Source organism: Bombyx mandarina, chromosome 11 (assembly GCF_030267445.1).
Source record: "Bombyx mandarina strain Sakado chromosome 11, ASM3026744v2".
NCBI lineage: Eukaryota > Metazoa > Arthropoda > Insecta > Lepidoptera > Bombycidae > Bombyx > Bombyx mandarina.
The window spans coordinates 15,241,975-15,264,212 of NC_143218.1; the positions used below are offsets into that span (position 1 = coordinate 15,241,975).

At 36.4% G+C, this 22,238-nt stretch overlaps 1 protein-coding gene across 1 annotated transcript; it reads right to left on the reverse strand.

Annotated features, from left to right (window-relative positions):
* Positions 1-2,949: 2,949 nt before the first annotated feature.
* Positions 2,950-21,759, reverse strand: LOC114241304 (peptide transporter family 1). Its single transcript, XM_028172090.2, has 14 exons — positions 21,635-21,759; positions 21,472-21,553; positions 21,206-21,347; positions 20,668-20,754; positions 18,308-18,582; positions 16,077-16,159; positions 11,126-11,299; positions 10,138-10,263; positions 9,190-9,312; positions 7,411-7,721; positions 6,413-6,629; positions 6,061-6,147; positions 3,913-4,062; positions 2,950-3,165 (listed from the first exon to the last, which is right to left on the reverse strand). The coding sequence occupies exons 1-14, from the start codon at positions 21,677-21,679 to the stop codon at positions 2,986-2,988; spliced, it is 2,082 nt and encodes a 693-aa protein (XP_028027891.2). The 5' UTR covers positions 21,680-21,759; the 3' UTR covers positions 2,950-2,985.
* Positions 21,760-22,238: the final 479 nt, after the last annotated feature.

A 22,238-nucleotide genomic window follows, 5' to 3' on the forward strand; every position in this document is an offset into this window, starting at 1 on the left:
TGTTGCTTAGGTCGGTGGACGAACTCACCCACCTGGTGTTAAATGGTTACTGGAGCCCATAGACATCTACAACGTAAATGCGCCGCCCACCTAAGGTCTCAAGTATAGTTACAACGACTGCCCCACCCTTCAAACCGAAACGCATTACTGCTGCTTCACGACAGAAATAGGCAGGGTGGTGGTATCTACCCATGCGGACTAACAAGAGGTCCTGCTACCAGTGATTACGCAAATTATAATTTTGCGTTATAACGTAAGTATGTACGTTATAAATATGTTAGTCCTTCACCGTGGAAGTCAAGTGAACATTTATTGAGCACGTATTTCATTAGAAAAATTGGTACCGCCTGGGATAGGAACACCAGTGCATCGCTCAACACGAATGCACCGGACGTCTTATTCTTTAGGCCACGACGACTTCATAAATAATATTTCTAAATTGTGTCACCGACTGGCCACATGAACAAAGTCCATCCTTACCCTCAGCGATATGGGGTATCTTGGTTAGGCCCTGTCATTGATGATGATCAATCGTCCGATAGACCGAATACTCGTCTACCTTTAATGCAATAAAAACAACACTAAAATCCTAAAACACTATTAAACCCTTATTAAATGTGTGTAAGTTTTTGAGTGTTTGTTACTCAATCACACAATGATGGCTGAATATATCTTTATTTTCACACCAAGATTTTTTTGCTTATCTCAAACTATACTTTTGATCACGCTAAATGACATGACCCGTACAATTCCTGGTACTTACTTCTATATCTGCTATAATAGAAAAAATACGTGAAGCAAAAACTTTGTATCCCTTTTTACGAAAATTGCGCGGACGGAGGAGTATGAAATTTTCCACAATTAAAGAGAATATGGAGAAGAAGTGCACAATGCTGATTTTTTTTAAATAATGCATAAAAGATACAGTAAATCAATAAAGAAAACATTACACACACTACATACCATGTATTTTACGCACACACGCATGCATACTATTCATTGTCAAACTTTTGTTCTTGACGTCTGTGGTCAAATTGATAATAGATTAAATATTGTTTGTCTTGATTAATATCGTTTTATAGTGTAGCCTTGGCGAAATTTGTGATTATAGAAGTATGAAATACAATCAACTTACATTTCCAATTAATTATAGTCGAATTTCGACTACTGTGGGACCTCTAGTAATAGAAAAAACGTCAGTGCATTTTTTCAGGTTTTCACATATAAAGGAAGATACATATCGACTTGTACTTTGTAGAGTGAAGAGTGCCACAAGAAACTCATTATCCCGAGAAAAAAACATAGAGCAATGCATGGAAAGTATTAAACGGTAGGGAGCGGCTTGGTTCTGCCCCTGGTATTGCTGATGTTCATGGGCTACGGTAACAACTCACTGTCAGGTGGGCCGTGTGATTATCCCTGGAGTGTTTAATTTGAAAATCATCATCAGTTTGATATTTGGAATTATTAATTGATTTTTCGTAATTTTCTATAGGTCCTGTTGCATAAACATATCCAAATTGTTGTTAACCTTAGAAACGCAATTTGATTTACCCACACCTCACGTCTGCGAACGAATAGTGAAGCCACAGGCGGAGTTCAATCTAGATTCATGTTCAGTGGCCGCTATGTATTGGGATGCACAAAATTTACAAACTTTAATGAAATTTCTTCAGGCGATATAGCTGTATCTATCTATCTGGAAAGATTACTTTTAGATACTTTTGACTTGGAGTCGGTAAACTTAGTTTTTTAATGTTGTGGTATTTTCTGTTATACAACATTCCTTTTCTATTAGGGTATAAGTAATAAAGATACGTAAGTAGATTTACTAGTAGAGTTTTATGTTTTATGACTCGTAGCGTACCTTTTTTTTTTAATGCTCTTGTAGGCAGACGAGCATACGCCCCACCTGATGGTGAGTGGTTACCGTCACCGTTTAGCAATGCCAGGGGCAGAGCCAAGCCGCTGCCACCACCTACCTGATGATCAGTGTTACGGAAGCCATAGGTAGGCTACCCTGATGCTTTTCGAATTTCTTTTAAAATGTAATTTATTAAATACTACGCACTACATTAATAATATTATAACATACTATATTGAATTATACTAAAAGTTTTAGTCTATTTTAATAGATCTCCCAGGCTATTTTTAATAAAAGTTACCTCAACATGCCTGCCATATATTTTTCAGCATTTTCCCAGAAGATAACGGTAAGAGACCGTTTTTTGATGAAAATACCGCCTATAATACCGGACTTATATTTTCAATATTAATTATATTTGGAGTGCAAATAAAACGCATGACTGCTACGTGGCAGAGAAATATACAGGGCGGTGGTATACCTACCCGTGTGGACTCACAAGACGCGCTAACACTTACAATGATTAACTAGTTCCTTGTCAATTTTTAACTAGCAATATCTCTCAGTGGTATGACTGGCTTGTTTATATGCCTTTGCGAATATCCAGTTTTATTTATTTATTGCTTAGATGGGTGGACGAACTCACAGCCCACCTGGTGGTTACTGGAGCCCATAGACATTCACAACGCAAATACGCCACCCACCTTGAGATTTAAGTTCTAAGGTCTCAGTATAATTACAACGGCTGCCCCACCCTTCAAATCGAAACGCATTAAAAGGCAGAACAAAGTATGTTAGTGATATAATAGTACATGTATAATATAATAGTACATATAATAGTAATAGTACATGTTTTACAATAATTATAAAATTAACAGGAAATCCCGGTTTGGGTAAAGCCCTCCTACAAAAATATGTATATATTTCAAGTATATAATTAAGTTTATCAATCTCTGGTACATATAACACAGGGTATCCTAAATCGGGGCTAGATTTGTTCCCAGTTATTATACTTTTTTATTGCAGTCTTGCAAACATTTATAGGTTACCCACGCACGGGTGCAAAGCGACAATGAAATTCGAAATGAAAAAGGAAACTAATTAATATTTTATTGCGATTATCAATGTTCTAAACTATCTTCGACTTGTTTCACTTGCATATACAAAACTTCGCTGTTACTCCTGCACTTTCTAGGTTCGAATTCATCATCTTCGTAACCAAACTTGTATCCTTTGGATAGATAATGGAACACCGCTATAGACGTAAACATTAGTCCTGTGTATATTAAAAACTGAGTTTCCTGAAAGAAAATAAATTAAAAATATAAAAAACAAAGTATAATACTATAATAGACCATTTAATTTAGACCGCTTGTATTATGACGAAACCAAAACGGACTACAAAGTAGATATCTCTTTTTTTAAATTATGTTTGAGATATTACTGGTGGCCCGGAGGCCTTTCCAGTTTTACCAGGGCAGGTGGGCGAGCAAAGGCTTGGCCAGGAGGGGTGGGATTTGCTAACAGCTACCTGAACGCCTCCAAAGGAGTCCTAACAACTCAGGAGTAGATGCTTTGCGAATGAGTAAATATCGTCACCCATCTTAGCACATGCTTTAGTGCGGAAATAGGCAGGCATTCTTCTATAAAATCCTTAGAACCCACCACAGAACCTTTAACACCACCGCCATAGAGCGGTGTTGTTCTAGACCAGGGGCTCCCAAACTTGTTTTGTCTACTGCCCATCTTGAGAATATATACTTTTTTAGCGCCCCCATTTTTTCATCTACTTAAAAACCACTATAGTGAGAGCTCAGTCGGTGTCTAAGAGTCCTCCTAGATGAAATTACAACCCACCTCCCAAGCCTCTACACAACGCCCCATTTTTATTTCTTAGGTCTCTTACCACCCCCTTTAGACCTGCAGCGCCCACAAGGGGGCGTTATCGCCAACTTTAGGAAAAGCTGTTCTAGACCAACACCACATAGCCAGTTTATGAAACACTACTAGATAAAGCACTTCATAATCTCTTAATAGCGATCGCCTACCTGATTGTAATCAGCAAAAAGTCTCGTGATGACGATAATGATAATATTCCCTATCGCCTCCGTAAGCAACCACACTGATGTCATAACAGCCTTCATGCTCTCCGGGGCCTCTTTGAAGGCGAACTCGCTGCCCGTTACAGCAAACAGTACCTGTATTTGAGTTACAACTTAATTTCATCCAATACATACATTAATTAAATTTGCGGTAGGCAGCGGCTTGGCTCTGCCCCTGGCATTACTGAAGTCCATGGGTGACGGTAACCACTCACCATTAGGTGGGCCGTATGCTCATCTGCCTACAAGGGCAATAAAAAAAAAATTGTAATGTATGGTCGCACAGAAATTCGACTATAATTATTAACTTAAATTATAAGTTTGAACATTATTATGGCTCTATGGTCAAGCACTGTACTTCTTTAATCACATATTTCGCAAAGGCTACTACACTATTATAGGCAAATAATATTAAAGACCAACAAACAGTATTAACCTATTCTCGATTCGACCACATACTTTAATAATAAACAAAAGAGTATATATGGAGCATATATGCATGTGTGTGGGTCAAATACATGGTAGTGTGTGTAATGTTTTCTTTATTGATTTAATGTTTTTTTTTTATATAATAAAAAAAATATTAACATTCTGCACTCCTTCTCTATATTCTTTATAAGTGTAGGAAATTTCATACTCCTCCGTCCGCGCAATTTTTGTAAAAAGAGGTACAAAGTTTTTGCTTCACGTTTAAAGATATGTACATACATACATACTAGAATAAAAAATTAGGACGTCTACGTCTGTAGCCGCCCGTAGCAATCACGTGTAGCTACGTAGCTACGTGTGCTACATAACCTCTACGATAACTGACTATCAAACATTACTACATATTTCAGGTAAGTTTCATTATTTCTAAAAAGATTCAAATCGCAATCGAGTATGATCTCGCTTCGGGCATAGATAATCGGGTTGACTTTTTTTCTAAATTCTCCAATACTTAAGGAATATATTTACTTATTGCCCTGTTAATTTTTTCCGTTTTTTTTATTATTATTTTTCCGTAGCTCGATCATTTTGAGTATTAAAATACAAACTTGACTCTCATATATCTGGTATTCCCGAATTCCAAAACGTTATTTAAAAAAAAAAAAAGACTCTTCCCAAAACAATATACGAAATCATCGTTACAGCGCTGAATTTGTAAGATAAGAAAAAAGAGTGAAAGCAAATCGCCACACGTGAACGCACAGTTAAAGACCCGACAGCCCATTAACAACGATAGTGCATGAGTGCGAGTCAGACAAAAATATAGTACGTCTTAAGGTGCGAGTGAGATATAAATAGACCACCATCGTGATTCGCTCCAAACGTATTCGCGAACTACAGAGCCGTTGAGAGCTTGAACAATATTTTTGGTAATAAATAAATTCGATTTCTCTTAATGATGTAATTAATAACAGAAATGCCAATGAAGCATGAGGACTTGGTGCACCGACCCCACATTATGTGGGATAAGAACTAGAAGAAAAAGAAGATGATCATTATTAATAATAACTGTTGATTATTAGGCAAAATTTATTTGCACTGTATTTGGAAAAGAACTGTTTTATTCCGTTTGTGGCGGGTAGACATCATACAGCACAAGATATTTTACAAACGCCTGAATCTCGCTTACGACATTTTCAAGATAAGCTTGCATATATACAAGTTCCGAACAATAACATTTGGACCTTCGGTCTACCGAGCAATATCGAGCACTCGCTCGGAGGAAGATCTTTCCTTTGTCATATATCTCCCCACACGTTAATCTTACAATTTTCAATTTCGTCTTCTCGGTCACCCGCACTAAAAATTATGAACTAAAATACTCAAACCGTCAGAAATTCTACAATTCATATAAAAAAAACGAATCATAAGTTCAATAATCACTGGATAATTATTGAAACATACATTTCAATACTGATCATTAGCGTTAGAGCCTCTACAAGAAACTATATATACAAATCTTCGACTAATCACAATGTTATCATTTCAGATTCACAACGGAAATAAGCTAAAGTTTTACATTTTATTGCCATCGAAGTTAGACGAGCTTAAAGCTCAACTGTTTTTAATTGGGTACAGCCAAACCGCAATCCAATCAGAGCTTACCTCTGCAACTGCCATTATAAAGAACTGCGGTACCAACAGTGCCATAGTTATTGAATTCGGCTGTGTTATTGTGACCACCTGTAATTCCTGAAATAAACAAAACATATTCGTTTTTCAAATTACATTTATTTTTAACAGCTGGTAGCAACGAATTTAGCTTATCAATAAAGAACAATTAAGGCATTAAATCTGTAAATGTGTTCAAATATATATAAAGTACAATAAATATACGTAGGTACGCTATATAGCATTCATGGGATTTTTGTTTTAAATCGAAAAAAATAAGTTTGAAATGTTGCTTGTTTTTATCGATATCTCTCAATTTCGAATAAAGAACAAGAAACATACTTACAAAACCAGTTTTAGTGTATCCAATGATCACAGTGTAAACTCCACCGCTACCAAAATCGATATTACTGCCGATCACTTGATTATCGACTATCACCGAGTAAGTCGATGTGAATACTTCGATTTGTTCGGACACTCCCGGACGTATGGACGCCTCAATGTCATTTTGCCTTTCGTTATATAATGTTAGGTTCGTGTCAATAAAATTCGGTGTAAGGAACCTGTAATTGTTAATGGAATTTGAAACACAGTTTTCTTGTATCAATTACAGACTACTGGTGGTAGGGCGTCTTGTGAACCCTGCGGGTTAGTACTACCACCCTGCCTAATTCTACTGTGATGCAGTAATGCGTTTCGGTTTGAAGGACAGCCGTTGTACTGTAAAAACTGAGTCTTAGAACTAATTTCCGAAGATGGGCGGCGGCATTGGCGTGCTTGATGTCTATGGGCTCCAGTAACCACTTAACTCCAGGTGGGTTATCAGCTCGTCCACCCATCTAAACAATAAAAAAATAAAAAATCCGAATTAGTTACCATTTTAAGAAAAACACGTACACCAAAGCAATACCCAGAGACATATCAAAGTAATTCCAATACCAAACTAAGTATTATGATCGAAGTCCTAATGGATTTGGGCGATTACTATCGATAGATGATTTCACAAGAAATTAGTCCGTACGACTTGATGAAGAAGAGATCGGAATAATTATTCAATTGACACTTTGAACTAATAAGTCTTAACACTATTTCTGCCAAAAATGGAAAAACTTAATAAAAATGTATCTTGAAATTTCTATCTAAGTTTAATCAATTTTTCTCTATACATAATTCTCCTTCAACTCGTTCTAGATCTAAATATACGTACCTTATTTGAATTTAAATACAAAGACGTCATAATATATGATTTCGTCGAAATAGTGATAGAAACATTATCAACATAAAGAAAACTACCAGATGAACTCTTCTGTCTACCTATTCAAGTAACAAACAAAAACAACTTACCTCACAAATGGAAAACCAGATTTACTCTTCTCCAACTTATCTTCGTAGCTTAAGACTTCATCATTAGCCAAAAACAACGATACGGCAGCGCCATCTTTCAATTGGATCACTTCATCTCTCGGTTCTATGCAACTACCGCCCAATTTCAAATCGAACCGTTCGTTAAACCGTACGGTTCTCGTGACGCTGGCCAGAGCCGGGATCGTGTAAGTGATGTTCTGTTCGTCGCTTTGTAACGATACCGAGCACGGGTTACTGTTGAATACCCGCAGCTGCGAATAGCCCGGTTGTGGAAGGACCGGGTACGTCGTCTGAAAACCACTTGCAGTACAATCTGACGTTTCGAGTGAACCATTTGTTGTATTCGTTCGAGTTTACTTATGAACCGTGAGTGTAAATCGCGTCATCGAAATCCAGTGGTTAACACCAAAAAGAGGGTAGATAGATTTATCTGCTCCTATAGCCTTAACTGTTCAGCATAGCCGTTAATTATGTACCGTGAGTGTAAATTGCGTCTATCTGTTCAGTCTAGCCGTTACTTTTGTACCGTGAGTGTAATTCGTGGTATCGAAATCCAGTGATTAACACCAAAAAGAGGGTAGACAGATTTATCTGCTCCTATAGCCTTAACTATTCAATCTAGCCGTTACTTTTGTACCGTGAGTGTAATTCGTGTCATCGAAATCCAGTGGTTAACACCAAAAAGAGGGTAGACAGATTTATCTGCTCCTATAGCCTTAACTATTCAGTCTAGCCGTTACTTTTGTACCGTGAGTGTAATTCGTGTCATCGAAATCCAGTGGTTAACACCAAAAAGAGGGTAGACAGATTTATCTGCTCCTATAGCCTTAACTATTCAATCTAGCCGTTACTTTTGTACCGTGAGTGTAATTCGTGTCATCGAAATCCAGTGGTTAACACCAAAAAGAGGGTAGACAGATTTATCTGCTCCTATAGCCTTAACTATTCAATCTAGCCGTTACTTTTGTACCGTGAGTGTAATTCGTGTCATCGAAATCCAGTGGTTAACACCAAAAAGAGGGTAGACAGATTTATCTGCTCCTATAGCCTTAACTATTCAGTCTAGCCGTTACTTTTGTACCGTGAGTGCAATTCGAGTCATCGAAATCCAGTGGTTAACACCAAAAAGAGGGTAGACAGATTTATCTGCTCCTATAGCCTTAACTGTTCAGTCTAGCCGCTACTTATGTACCGTGAGTGTAAATCATGTCATCGAAATCCAGTGGTTAACACTAAAAAGAGGGTAGACGATTTATCTGCTCCTATAGCCTTAACTGTTCAGTCTAGCCGTGATCAAGACGCTTGACAACATCAACATCGATAACTCGTTAAATGATTCATTCTAATATGAAAATCGTGGTAATAACCATTTAAGTAATTCTTCGATTCTCCTTCTTTACCAAATTTTACAACTTTAACTAAACTTAATTATTCTAGCCAACTCTGGTCCAAATGGTCCACATTTGTGAAAGATATTAATAGATAGTCTAAATTTAAGGATTTTTTTATTTATTTATTTATTTATTAACTACACTTCTGCCTAAGGCATTCTCTACCAGTCAGCCAAAGGTAGTGCAGAATAAATATTGGTAGGTGCAATGAAATTTTTATTAAATTACAAAAACATACACAATAAAAATATATATAGTTATATATACGTACATACATACACAATCACATACATATACATATTTTATACATACATACATACAATAGTTTATACAGTATTAAAAGGAATATATTAATAAATTATTTTACCTTCAGATATATTTCAAGGAGAGCTGAAGCTATAAAAGCCACTCCGGCCAAGACTCCGCCGAGCGTTAACTTGTTCAGTGGATTTTTTAGTATATTGCGTTTCTCCAAATACGGATACACAAACTGCCAAATCAAAAAAATATTATTACTATTTTCATTTTGATTTCTGAAAATGATAAATCTTCGTATTGAGTTTATATATATTGATATTGGTATTGATATTATCACTGAGTTCACACTATAAAATGATAATTTTCTGGGAGATTGAGAAATTCTTCCCGCGAAAACACACGAAAGATTCGACAAATATTCGGAATAGCAATCTTTGTCTAACTATACTTGAGACCTTAGAACTTATAACTCAAGGTGGGTGGCGCATCTTATACCTTTAAACGAGCAATTCTTGTATATATATAATCTGAATCTCGGAAACGGCTCCAACGATTTTCATAAAATTTAGTATACAGGGGATTTCGGGGGCGATAAATCGATCTAGCTACGATTTATTTTCAGAAAATGTTGTTTTATTCGTGTTTTCAATGATCAACTTTATCGATAATGAACTTTATGACTCTTCCCGACATCTATTGGCGAATAATAATACTATTTTTCTTAATTGAGAGCAACTAACTGCTTTAAAGACTTTATAAAAAAAAAACCGAGCAAAGCTCATCGGTCATCGTCTAGTTTACATTATAGATGTCTATGGGCTCCACTAACCACTTAACACCATGTGGACTGTGAGCAATAAAAAAAGTCTACTTTAATAAAAACATATCTGAAATGTACGCTACTACATGTATGTCGTTAATTGTGGAAGTCGTATGTAGTGGGCGTAAATTAATTTTAGCAGAATTCTAATTAAACTTCACAAGTTGTCGTGTTGCAAATACAATTGATTCTAAGAATCGTTAATTAAAAACAAACGTTTGAACCAAAAGAACCTGCCTTCTGCGATACGGGTATTAATATCAATATCCAAACCGGAACGAGGACTTGCATTTGGTCCGGCTTGATTGTAACGAAACCGAACCTTCCGTCCATTTTCGTTGCTTGTAATGTCCATCGTGAGCCCTGAAATGCAATTTTAACTGTGAAATATATGTTAAAGCAATTAACATGTACCAATGGGCTGTTTGGGCAGTTTGGCTCTGTGCTGTTGGGCCAAACTATCGTCCAATCTCTTTCCGCGTGTGTCACAAATACTACTAAGGATTTACCGGATAACGGACAACAACATACTACTATTACTACTACTGGTACTACTACTGCTGCTACTGTTACTAGTACTACTACTGCTACTACTACTGTACTGCGATCACTAACCGGCATTTAGTGTAAGCCCACACTGGTAGGTACCATTATCCTGCCTATTTCTAGCGTGAACCAGCCATCCGTTCCGCCTTGTAGGATAAACTTCCAATTCGTGTCTCAAGGTGGACGACCGTATTCACATCGTGTGGTGACACTAAATATTTAAGAGTAGATGAACGCATAAGCATGCAATAAAATAAGTACGAGTACATGATCTTGACCTCCTTTGGTTTCTTTAAGCCACTGAGTTTCTCGCCGGATCTTCTCAGTGGTAGATTCAGCGAAGCAGTGCTCTTGCTAGGGTCAGTGGTGTCCGGGAATAGCTTGAATAGCCCCTCAGGCTACGAGCGAATGAATGAATGAGTGAATTTTTCACTACTTACTTGCCACGTACCATCCGGCTATGGAATGAGCTCCCCTCCGCGGTGTTTCCCGAGCGCTATGACATGTCCTTCTTTAAAAGAGGCTTGTGGAGAGCATTAACCAGTAGGCAGCGGCTTGGCTATGCCTCTGGTATCGCTGAAGTCCACGGGCGACGGTAACCACTCACCATCAGGTGGGCCGTATGCTCGTCTGCCTACAAAGAACAATGGAATAAAATAGTAAATATTTTGATACTCACCAGTTGGTCCAATAAAGACCAGAAAACTGGTAGTACTGTGAACAGCATTACTATTGATAGCGTCTTCTTGATGTCCCTAATGAAGCGTTTATCGTAACGATTCTGCGTCGTGTCCAGCCAATGCGTGTGCTTATTGCCTCTGTTACGTTTTAATACTGCGTTTTTGACACCTAACTATAAATAAATAAGGTCTAATTTAAAAGTAATTAAAAAAGGTAATATTAATAAGGATTAGTTTATATTTTTCATACGATTAAGTTAATGTGTTCTCTTAAGATTCTTAATAGAAATGGTGCGGATAATACTAGAAGTAAAAAAAACATTTATTTCAACTTTATGTCACGTAACGTAGTTATTGGAAGACATTATTATGATAACCGGGAATGTTGAATTCTCTGTACAAAATTTAATCGTAGTTTGTAAGATTAAATTGCTTTATAATTTTATCAATCCAACATTTGGCTCTAATGGCTTTGAAGTGGATTGCAGTCATAACTCAGCGTTTTTATTATAATTTCTCGAACACTACGGTCATGCCTACAAAAAAACAAATTCCATGCGTGGGAAAAGAAACATAGGCCTCATTATAAAATAAACATTGTTTCCTTAATGTTATCAGTTATTGACGACTCTCTCGAGCGCAAGAACGTTTCTCTAAACGTAATCCTTTTCAATAAAGAATGCATATCCTATAGGATCGATTAAAAGTAAACTGATCGTATTTTTCATTATTCACAATTAACCTATCCATAACTTCCAACAGGGAACAAGTCATTCACGGACGTCTAGCTCCGAAATAGGATTCTGTGTAATTATGGGAATTAGAAACACACTTATATTCTTTTAAATATACACATAAACATAGACATTAAGCACCCAAACAATGAGCAAAGAAAAATGTTCATAACACGAATGTTCCCACGATGTGGAAATAGAATCCAATACTCTCTGAGAAGCAGCTAGGAATGTTACTACTGCACCAACAAGTCAGCCAAAGTAAGCACTCACTGGTGGTAGGACCTCTTATGAGTCCGCCAGGGGAGGTATCACCACCCCGTCTATTTCTACCGTGAAACAGCAATGCGTTTCGGTTCGAAGGGTGGGATAGCCGTTGTAGCTGTACTCAGACCTTAGAACTATATCTCAAGGTGTGTGCCGCATTTACGTTGTAGATGTCTATGGGCTTCAGTGATAATTTAACACCAGGTAGGGTGTGAGCTCGTCCACCCATCTACGCAATAAAAAAGAAAGATTTTTGAAAAAAAACTTAATAGATTACAATTGGATATCCTTTAAATACATACATGCGTGATCGTGGCGCTGTTAACATCTCCGAAATATCGTGAACTCATTAAATATGAAAACCGTGGTAAAAACCCATTAAATAATAGTATGTGTAGTGTAAATAACAGCGAGCGATTAAAACAATTCGTATCATTAAATACTAGAGCAAGCCTTCAAGCGAGTGAATACAATTCTAGAATACGTATAAACAATAGCATTCCAAACGTGCAGTTACATTTAATCTGGAATTCCCCTCACTACGTGACACAAGCGAGAGACAAATAATTCGGCGGTCGCGAAACCGGCTGTCACAGTTTTGTGCCAGTAACTCGCTTATATTAAACATACAGTATTAACATTCCCGATCCTGCTGACAGAATGGAAAGCAGTCGACGTCGCCCAAAACACGTCATCTCGGATCCTCCCGATCCACTAACGGTGCTTTTAGTTACTTCAAGCACCGGTCACCGTTCTCGTCGAACCCGTTGCTTGCGACGAAGGGCTCGACGAGTAAATTAACTCTCAGACACAGCCCACTGAGTTTCTCGCCGGATCTTCTCAGTGGGTCGCGTTTCCGATCCGGTGGTAGATTCTGGGAAGCACGGCTCTTGCTAGGGTTCGTGTTAGCAACGTCAGGTTTGAGCCCCGTGAGCTCACCTACAAACACGTTAGGGTTACGCTGGAATAGCCTCTCAAGGCTACCAGCTTAGGTAGGTTAAAAAAAAAAAAACAGTATTATCTTTAACTAGAGGTCCCGCAGTAGTCGAAATTCGACTATAATTAATTGGAATTGTAAGTTTGTACACTATTAAGTTTGTATTTTCAACGCCAAGACTACACTATAGAAAAATATTAGTAAAGACAAACAATATTTAATCTATTCTCAATTTGACCACAGATCAAGAACAAAAGTTTGACAATAAATAAATAGTATCTATGCATGCGTCTGTGTATCAAATACATGGCAATGTGTGTAATGTTTTCTTTATTGATTTAATGTATCTTTCATGCATTATTTAAAAAAAATATTAGCATTGTGCACTTCTTCTCTATATCCTCTATATGTGTGGAAAATTTCATACTCCTCCGTCCGCGCAATTTTCGTAAAAAGGGATACAAAGTTTTTGCTTCACGTATTAATATATAGATGTATACAGGGTGTATTGCAGTCGTTACCGCAGTCGAAAAGAGAGTAATGTACCACCCTGTGTAAATAAGATATTTAAGCAGAAAACAATATTCGTTTGCAAATTTGAGTGCCATTTTAAACGAATCCAGAAATTCAGTGATCAATTAACACAGAACAACTTTACTTATTAGTTGGTACGTTATTAGATTGTTTATGGCTTTAGAAGATGGTTGAGATCAACAATTCTAAACTATATCTAGCTAATGTTAATTGCTAACAGGGTACGAATTGACCATAGCTGTGATAGACATCAAGTAATAGAAAAAAAAAATCGGTTGTCTGTAAAGTCGGTTTACTGACGATAGTTGAACGTGACAACGTCATAAGAAAATACTGCTGGAATGGTTTCATTTTTCAATTATCGCAATTACCGTTGCTATAAGCAATTGACACCACATTCGACAGATGCCGAACGCTGCCGAACGCCGAGGCCGATTGTGCCTCTTTGTCGCACGTTGCGCGCTCTCGCTTGCACTTCAAGCTTTAAATGGAACGCCTCAGAGCGAGGTAACGCCGCATGAGTATGTTTTTTCGTGCGTGCAGCCGGCTCCATCGAATTATAAGACGTTGTCACGTCAAAAATGGTTTTTGAAAAAAAAACCGTGATAGTTCATTCTACACTGCATATTACAAAAATATTATTTTTCATTACACAGTGCTCAGAATAAAAATTGGAGTATATATTTTTTTAAGGACCCAAGTCTCTGCAACAGTCCAGATACGACTTACTTTATTCGTACGAACATTTTATGCTCTTTTTCGGGGATAAATGTCGGATACTATCGTTACGTACTGCGCGTCTACTTAAGACTGCTTTAGAAGTCTCTCAGGAGGCGTCGACAACATCGTTATGAATTTTATTATGATGTTCTTAATACATAGACTAAATATTTTGACTGTATTGTTATTATAAAAATATTAATTTTAAGTTCTATTCGAGGTATAAAGAAAATAAAACTGGAGTTTTCGCAACAACCCACGGCCATTCGGTAATGTGCGAACTGATTGTGGTACACTTCATTCACGGTTGTTTGCATAAGAGTTAGTGTATTGCGCAAACGAACGCTCTGAGATCGTTGTCAATGTATGATAAAAAAAATATGTTATTTTTTGTACGCTATTACAAAGTTAAGTCGTATACTGTGTGCATTACTAATAAAAATCTTACGTTACGGACGTTTTTTCCCGGTTAGGGTACCCTCCGCATCGTCCCATAAGGAACTTCGTTCCAAAAATAATAATATGGATAAACGATTGTCTTGCATCAGAATACAAAGGGAAAGTGAATATTATACATATTTTTAAATCTATTACTATCCACTTACACACCCTTACTGGTGGTAGGACGTCTTGTAACAGCGAAATACCTGCGTTAAATGTTTTATTGTCGTTTAAGTTTACAACAACGAACATTTACTAGTGATGGGACCTCTTGTGAGTCCGCACGGATAGGTACCACCACCATGCCTATTTCTGCCGTGAAGCAGTAATGCGTTTCGGTTTGAAGCGTGGATTAGCCGTTGTAAGTATACTGAGACCTTAGAACTTATATCTCAAGGTGGGTGGCGCATTTACGTTGTAGATGTCTATGGGCTCCAGTAACCACTTAACACCAGGTGGGCTGTGAGCTCGTCGACCCATCTAAGCAATAAATAAATAAAAACAATCAATACGACCAGTAAAATGTTGATGTTAATTTTCGCTTTCGCGCAATTTCGTTAAGGACGGGTATCGACCGTGTACCCACTTATGCAAATGCTTCTAGTTATATTCGAATCAGGGATCGTTTAAATTAAAACAAGTTCGCAGTACACATCTGCTTTGACTATTCATTCGCAAATTGATACCGGTCTGTCATCAAAGTTTGCGTAACTAAGCAGTCACCGTATATTAATATACTTTCGTCTAATCCTAATATTAAGCTTAACTATAACATTGCCGTGCATATGTTATGATGTTTATTCAATTCTATATGTAGCCACAAAAACAAGCCAGTTTATTTTGGGGTGAAGCTATGATGAATTGGTTCGAAATGTTATCTATATATTAATACGTGAAGCAAAAACTTTGTATCCCTTTTTACGAAAATTGCGCGGACGGAGGAGTATGAAATTTTCCACACTTATAGAGAATATAGAGAAGAAGTGCACAATGCTATTCTTTTTTTTAAATAATGCCTAAAAGATACATTAAATCAATAAAGAAAACATTACACACACTACATACCATGTATTTGACGCACACATGCATGCATACTATTTATTTTGTACTTGACGTCTGTTGTCAAATTGAGAATAGATTAAATATTGTTTGTCTTTGTTAATATTTTTTATAGTGTAGTCTTGGCATGATTTGTGATTATAGAAGTATAAAATACAATCATAATAGTGTACAAACTTACAATTCCAATTAATTATAGTCGAATTTCGACTACTGCGGGATCTCTAGTTTGTAAATTAAATCGTAACTAATACTCACAGATACACATTTGACGAAATCGATAACAACATTGCCTTCGGGTTTCTTTATGATGTATTTATTTTTTGCACTGACGAATATAACTGAAAAATAATAATAATAATGAGTTAATCCAGTTTAATATTTCCGATTTATACAGTCACAAATCCATAAATAAAATTAACGCAATCCTTAAATTACAGATAAATTGAAGCGGGAAAATTTATATTTCCAACGGTTCGGGAGTAGATAATGAATTTAATATTAAAATAATATATTATTATAGTCTATTTATTTCTTTTAGGAAGAAGAAACGCGAACAACTTACGCACAAAAGTATCTGGGCTATTATAAATAATTTTTTTTTTTTACTAGCGAATAAATTCGAACTTGTTTCGGTCAATAATCACAATGCTATTATATAAATCCTGATCTCGGTAATAAATAAAAAATCTATACCTCTCTGGAAAACCAGCTTTCGATTAATGTATTTACACTAATATGAATTTCCTGAACGTTGACAGACAAAGGTGGTTGAATCAGAATTCGAAAAGGGATTCGCGTCTACGTGTGAGTTTCACGAACATTATACGTTCCCAACGACTTTGTGTATTCAAAGCGGAATGCTTGACGTTCAAGATGAAAATCTAAATTGTAGTTATATTATTAAATGCGCTTTGAATATTTATGCTATGCCTCTGAAATTTGCTGAGATGGAACCATTGAATTACCGCCTTCTATACCGATATTTCGCCCGGGCAAGGATATTACAAAAAAGGTTGGTTCATTCAAGATGTAGGTTCTATTCGGGTTTTTTTCCTACCTAATTTTTGATTAATGGGGCTATTCCAACTTCGTACGGACCGGTGAATAAGCTCACGAGCTCAACCTGACCTGAGTAATACGTTTAGGTTTGAAGGGTGGGACCGCCGTTGTAACTATACTGAGACCTCAGAACTCATATCTCAAGGTGGGTTACGGCATTTACGTTGTAGATGTCTATGGGCTCCAGTATCCAGTTAACACCAGGTGGGCTGTAAGCTCGTCCACTCGTCTAAGCAATAAAAATAAAATATAGGTCTATATCTCATTATTATCTATATTACAATATATGTATAACGTTTGGAAATGAAAATTGGTATCCGCCTACGATATTTGATTTTTTAATAATCTTAATTTGGACATTCTGATTTTAAGTTAGTTTTGAGGTCTATGTTAGCTCGCTTTAGAACATGTTTGCATACGTTTACGTAGCCTATAAAATTAACGTATGTGAACCCAATACATCCAAACAAGAACAACATTTGTTTTGTTACTCATTAAACTACTTTATTTGCAACCGAGATATATTAAGACTTTATTTATACATTAAACAATGAAATCAAACACGTATTTGATCGTTGTTCAAATAAACGTAATTAGATTCGTTTCACCTCTAAAAGATAATTATTGTATTGATAACAACGATATTGTTACGGAAAACGTAAAGGGAACATAATTTTTCCATAATGACATTCGTTTATGAAGCGGTGGCACTTTAAATAGTTTATTATCACTTATCGGTACCTGTTTCTACCGTAGCGGTTAGATAACGGTATATAACAAGTATTACAAAATAAACAATACAAAACAAAATAATAATAAAAAGTATAATAACTGTAGATAAATTGGTTAGAAAAAGTCATGAAGTCAAATATGCAAAAGCAATAAGATAATAAAAACATGCATTTTCAATGCAAAAGTTCAAAACGGGTCATTTAACCCGTTATGGTATGTTTAGTGTCAGGAAATAAATACATGCAGACATAGGCCCACACCGCTATCTTGCCGAAATCTGCCGCAAAGCAATAATGCTTTCCGATGTAAAGAACTTCATGTGGCTTACAGTGGATAATGGTGTTCACATTGTGAAGTGTCTAAGCTCCAGTGCGCCTTTAATGGGGGGGGGGGGGCTTTAAATTTCAATAAATGTACATATTATTTCATTAGTAGTAGTTGTAGCATGATAATAAATCTTTGTTACCCTAATGCTAGAACATCATCATCATGATCACATGGCTAATTGCGCCACCCACCTTGAGACGTGAAGTTAAAATCTGAATTGGGTTCTTCGCTGTAGCAATAAAGAGAGCAGTAGCATCTACTTTTGCTTACAAGTCGATTTGAACCTCGATACAGTCGACGCGAGTGTTACTCATTACACCACCATATTTTCATTTAACAACAGCATTAATACGATATCTTTCACTTACCTATAGACATAAGCACAACTAGTCCGGGAGCACCAAAAGCCAACGAATAACAATCTTTCTCTCCGAAACAATGTACCTCGGATCTCATGATGGGCGACAAGGTCTTCGCAATGAGACTCCCCACACAGAGATTAAAATACATTATACTGAAATACGCAGCGAGATGGCTCTCCTGTTCGGGTATTTTGAACTGATCCCCTCCAAAAGCGGTGACGCAGGGCTTTATGCCTCCCGTGCCTACTGTTATCATGAACAGACCGATCAGAGTGCATAATCTGCGAAAGGAAAAGGCTATAGACGAATCGTCACACCAAAGTATTAGCGTAAACACGAATAGGAATATCGCTCACATACATCAAGTGTATCTGTGTTATTGCTTAGATCAAAAAGAAAAACTAAATCTTTTGAGTAATAATCGTAAAGTTATCATCGTGGTAACTAACCATTTTCCAAACGAAATAAAGATTGAAGTTGCCTTGGTAGCTGTATTTAGCCAAAGGTCAACAGTCAGCGGTTGTGGAACATCCAGTTTTTTGAGTTTAAATCATAAATGAAAAACACTGCTGAGTATCGTAGCAATTCTATTTGAGGATTTTAATATTTCATCCATTCAAATTCGTAGCATGGAAAAGTGCTAATTTACATATACGACAATCATTTAAAAAAATAGTTTATCGAGCGTCTTACATATTTGGCTAAGTATACTCGTGATTGGACAGACAAGATCGTTCATCATGTCTTAAGGAAATTAGACACATTGATAATTTTTTTTAATTTATTTGGATATGGCACAGCTTTTAGGTATATGATTTTTAATAATTAAAACTTAAAAGCATTTTGAATGTAAATCCATTCTTTTGTATTCTGGGTAAATAACATAATACGAAATTTGAACAAAAAGAAAAACCGACTTCAAGAGAATAAAACGACAAGATCATTAATATAGTTGAAATCAATTAAATTCGTCTTATTAAGGAACTACTCAGATCTTGATTAAATGGGGCCACATGAGAAGCACCAACTTTTAAATAGAAAGAGGAATCATCAAAAGTGGTTCATGTAGAAAAAACTTCTGAACTAACACACTAAAAACAGTCGTTTCTTCTTTTTTGAAGTCGGCTTAAATTAAGTTGCCCAAATAAAGAACAGAGAATTTCGGACCCACGAAGGCCTTTATCTCACTAAAAGTTAATTAAACCCTGTAAAATGTATGCCCCACTTCCCAATTTAAAGCCGGGCCGCTAACATTTTCCGCATTGGGTTGTGAAACTTACAAGTACATTCTGGGCCTCGTGAAAAAAAAAGGATACTGAAAAAAGGTCCAACATTTTGACCGATAAAACATGATTTACGTATTAATTCAGCTTAATTTCACACGGATGACGCCATCGGGGAATGCTTATCAGATGGTTTTCGTCAGATCGCAAATTCAGTTTACCCAAAATAAATTCGTGATATTTTTATAGTGCGATGCTATTGCAAGCGTCTACACGTGCGTTGCTACACGTTAAGCTCGCGATAAAAACCCGTCAAAAAAAGTATCTGTAATTACGGATAACTACATTTTCATAAATCATGCCTAATTTAGTGCTCGAGCAAAACCTTGGTTGCTCACATACTTACTCGTAGTCTTTGGGTCATCATGGCAAATGCGACTGATAAAAATATTAAGACTATAAGCATTTATTTCGGTTTTCACTAGTCACTAACATAATTTAAGGTAATTGACGTTATGATCTCGCTTTTTTTCCGACGCTTCGAATGCTTCACAATTTTGGTAATCATCACGGATGACTAAAGTATTAATAATCGACAATTCACAATCTGTATACTATCTACTGATATTCTATAACGACTATATATCTAGACAATCACGTTTCTTTAATTAACAATATGGTTATCTTTTAGACAGCTAAAAAAGAGACGGGTGAATGAACTCAGGGTCCAACTAATGTTAATCGATTACTCAGTGTGCTTAGCGTGAGTTTTATAACGTTCTCAATAACGTAAAACTTAACTCAAATTTGTATGCAGCTGGAACAGCGCCCCTAGCGGCAAACGTAGGCAAACGTTCCAACTCCATACAAATTTGAGTTAACTTTTACGCGATCGAGAACGTTAAAAAATTCGCAATGAGCGCACAGGTCGGTAAATGTCATCACTCACTCTGAGTCATGAGATTTAAGTCTCTATTGTGTGGTATAACGGCTGCCCTACCCTTCAAACCGTAACGTATTACTACTTCGCGTCAGAAACAACGTAATAAATGTATTAAATCCTAAAAACTATCGTATTTAATAAAGATGGTACCTATTATTACGTTTATATAAAACATAAAAATATACTAGCTGTGTCCTTACCTTCCGGGTAGAGCGAAATGCGGTATTGCAGTTATTGCGACCAAAATGTTACCTGCCGCATACACGAACATCATATACAAAATTGTCCTAAAAATCGCAAAACTTGTTTTAAAAACAGAACAATTATTTATCCTACAATACAGTAGGTAACAAGAAATTTTATTTATTTGTATTCATCAGGGTTGCCCACAGAATTGACAGTAAAACAAAAATATGTTTTTTTTATATTTTCCTACCTAAGCTGATGGTCTAGCGAGACCATATCAGCGTAACCTTAACTAGTAGGTGAGATGACGATGTTGCTAACATGAACCCTAGCATGAGCCGTGCTTCGCAGAATCTACCACCTGATCGGAAACGCGACCCACTGAGAAGATCCGGCGAGAAACTCATTGGGCTGTGTCTGAGGGCTAATTTGCTCGCCGAACCCTTCGTCGTAAGCGACGGGTTTGACGAGAACGATGACCGAAATTAAAACACTTCACAGCTCTAACTCTTATAAGAAGGAATGGCAGTAATCAACAAAAGCGAACCTCACCTGAATTTTCCAAGGTAATTATCAGCTAATATGCCCCCAATAATCGGAAAAACATATACTAAAGTACTAAAAACGTGATATGTTTCAGTCGCACCATCGTCTGTATATCCTAGCTTACTTCTTAAGTATAATGTTAAAAAAGCTGTAATAAACAATAAACAGCTTGAAATTTACTTCAGAATGACAAAATGCAAAAATCGGAGGTGGTAAAATATATTATTATTTCAGTTAATCAATAAAAAACTAAGCACCTAAAATCTAATTACCTCTCATTCCCGAATAAGAGAATCGTTCACAAAATTCGGCCAGAATGATAATAATAACAATTCCGGGAAAACGACCCGAACTCTGTAAATAAATTCGTTAAAGTATTACTGTCACAAAATGCTGTATACAAATATTCACATTCTTTTAAACTTAGCAAAAAACCTTATTCACTCCATTACTGGTGCCAACCGATTTTTCCTCACTCATTTTTTCTAAATAACAACTAGATCCATTAAGGGCTACACGACACACGTCTTACATGTACCTTCTCGATATAATTTATAATTTCAACGTTCTGATGTAAATTTGTTAAGCACATCCTATCATTAGAACAACACGCACGTGCATTTGGCAGATCAAACAATTTATTGAGACAGTAAAGCTTTAATAAACACAAACAATAATATTAAACTATTTTAAGTGCATGAATGTTTACAAAGAATATCATTGAAATAATGTCATGCTTCTTTGTTGTTCAAGTAACGATTTAATATTCTGAGGACGATGTAAGTATTTGAATTAAAACGACAATGAACATCCTCCAAGATAATGTACATACTTAATTTTCCGCGAAATATTCGAGTGTTCTAGTCTGAAGGTATTAGAAGAAAGTATTAATACGTGACAAGCATCTCCTTCAAACTATATTTAGATACCTAAGAGCAATGCAAGCAAGACAAGTCACAAAAAACTAAGCAGTGACTCAATGCTACCTATTATCAACCGACTGTATTTATTTATAATACAATACAAACTTTAACAAAAA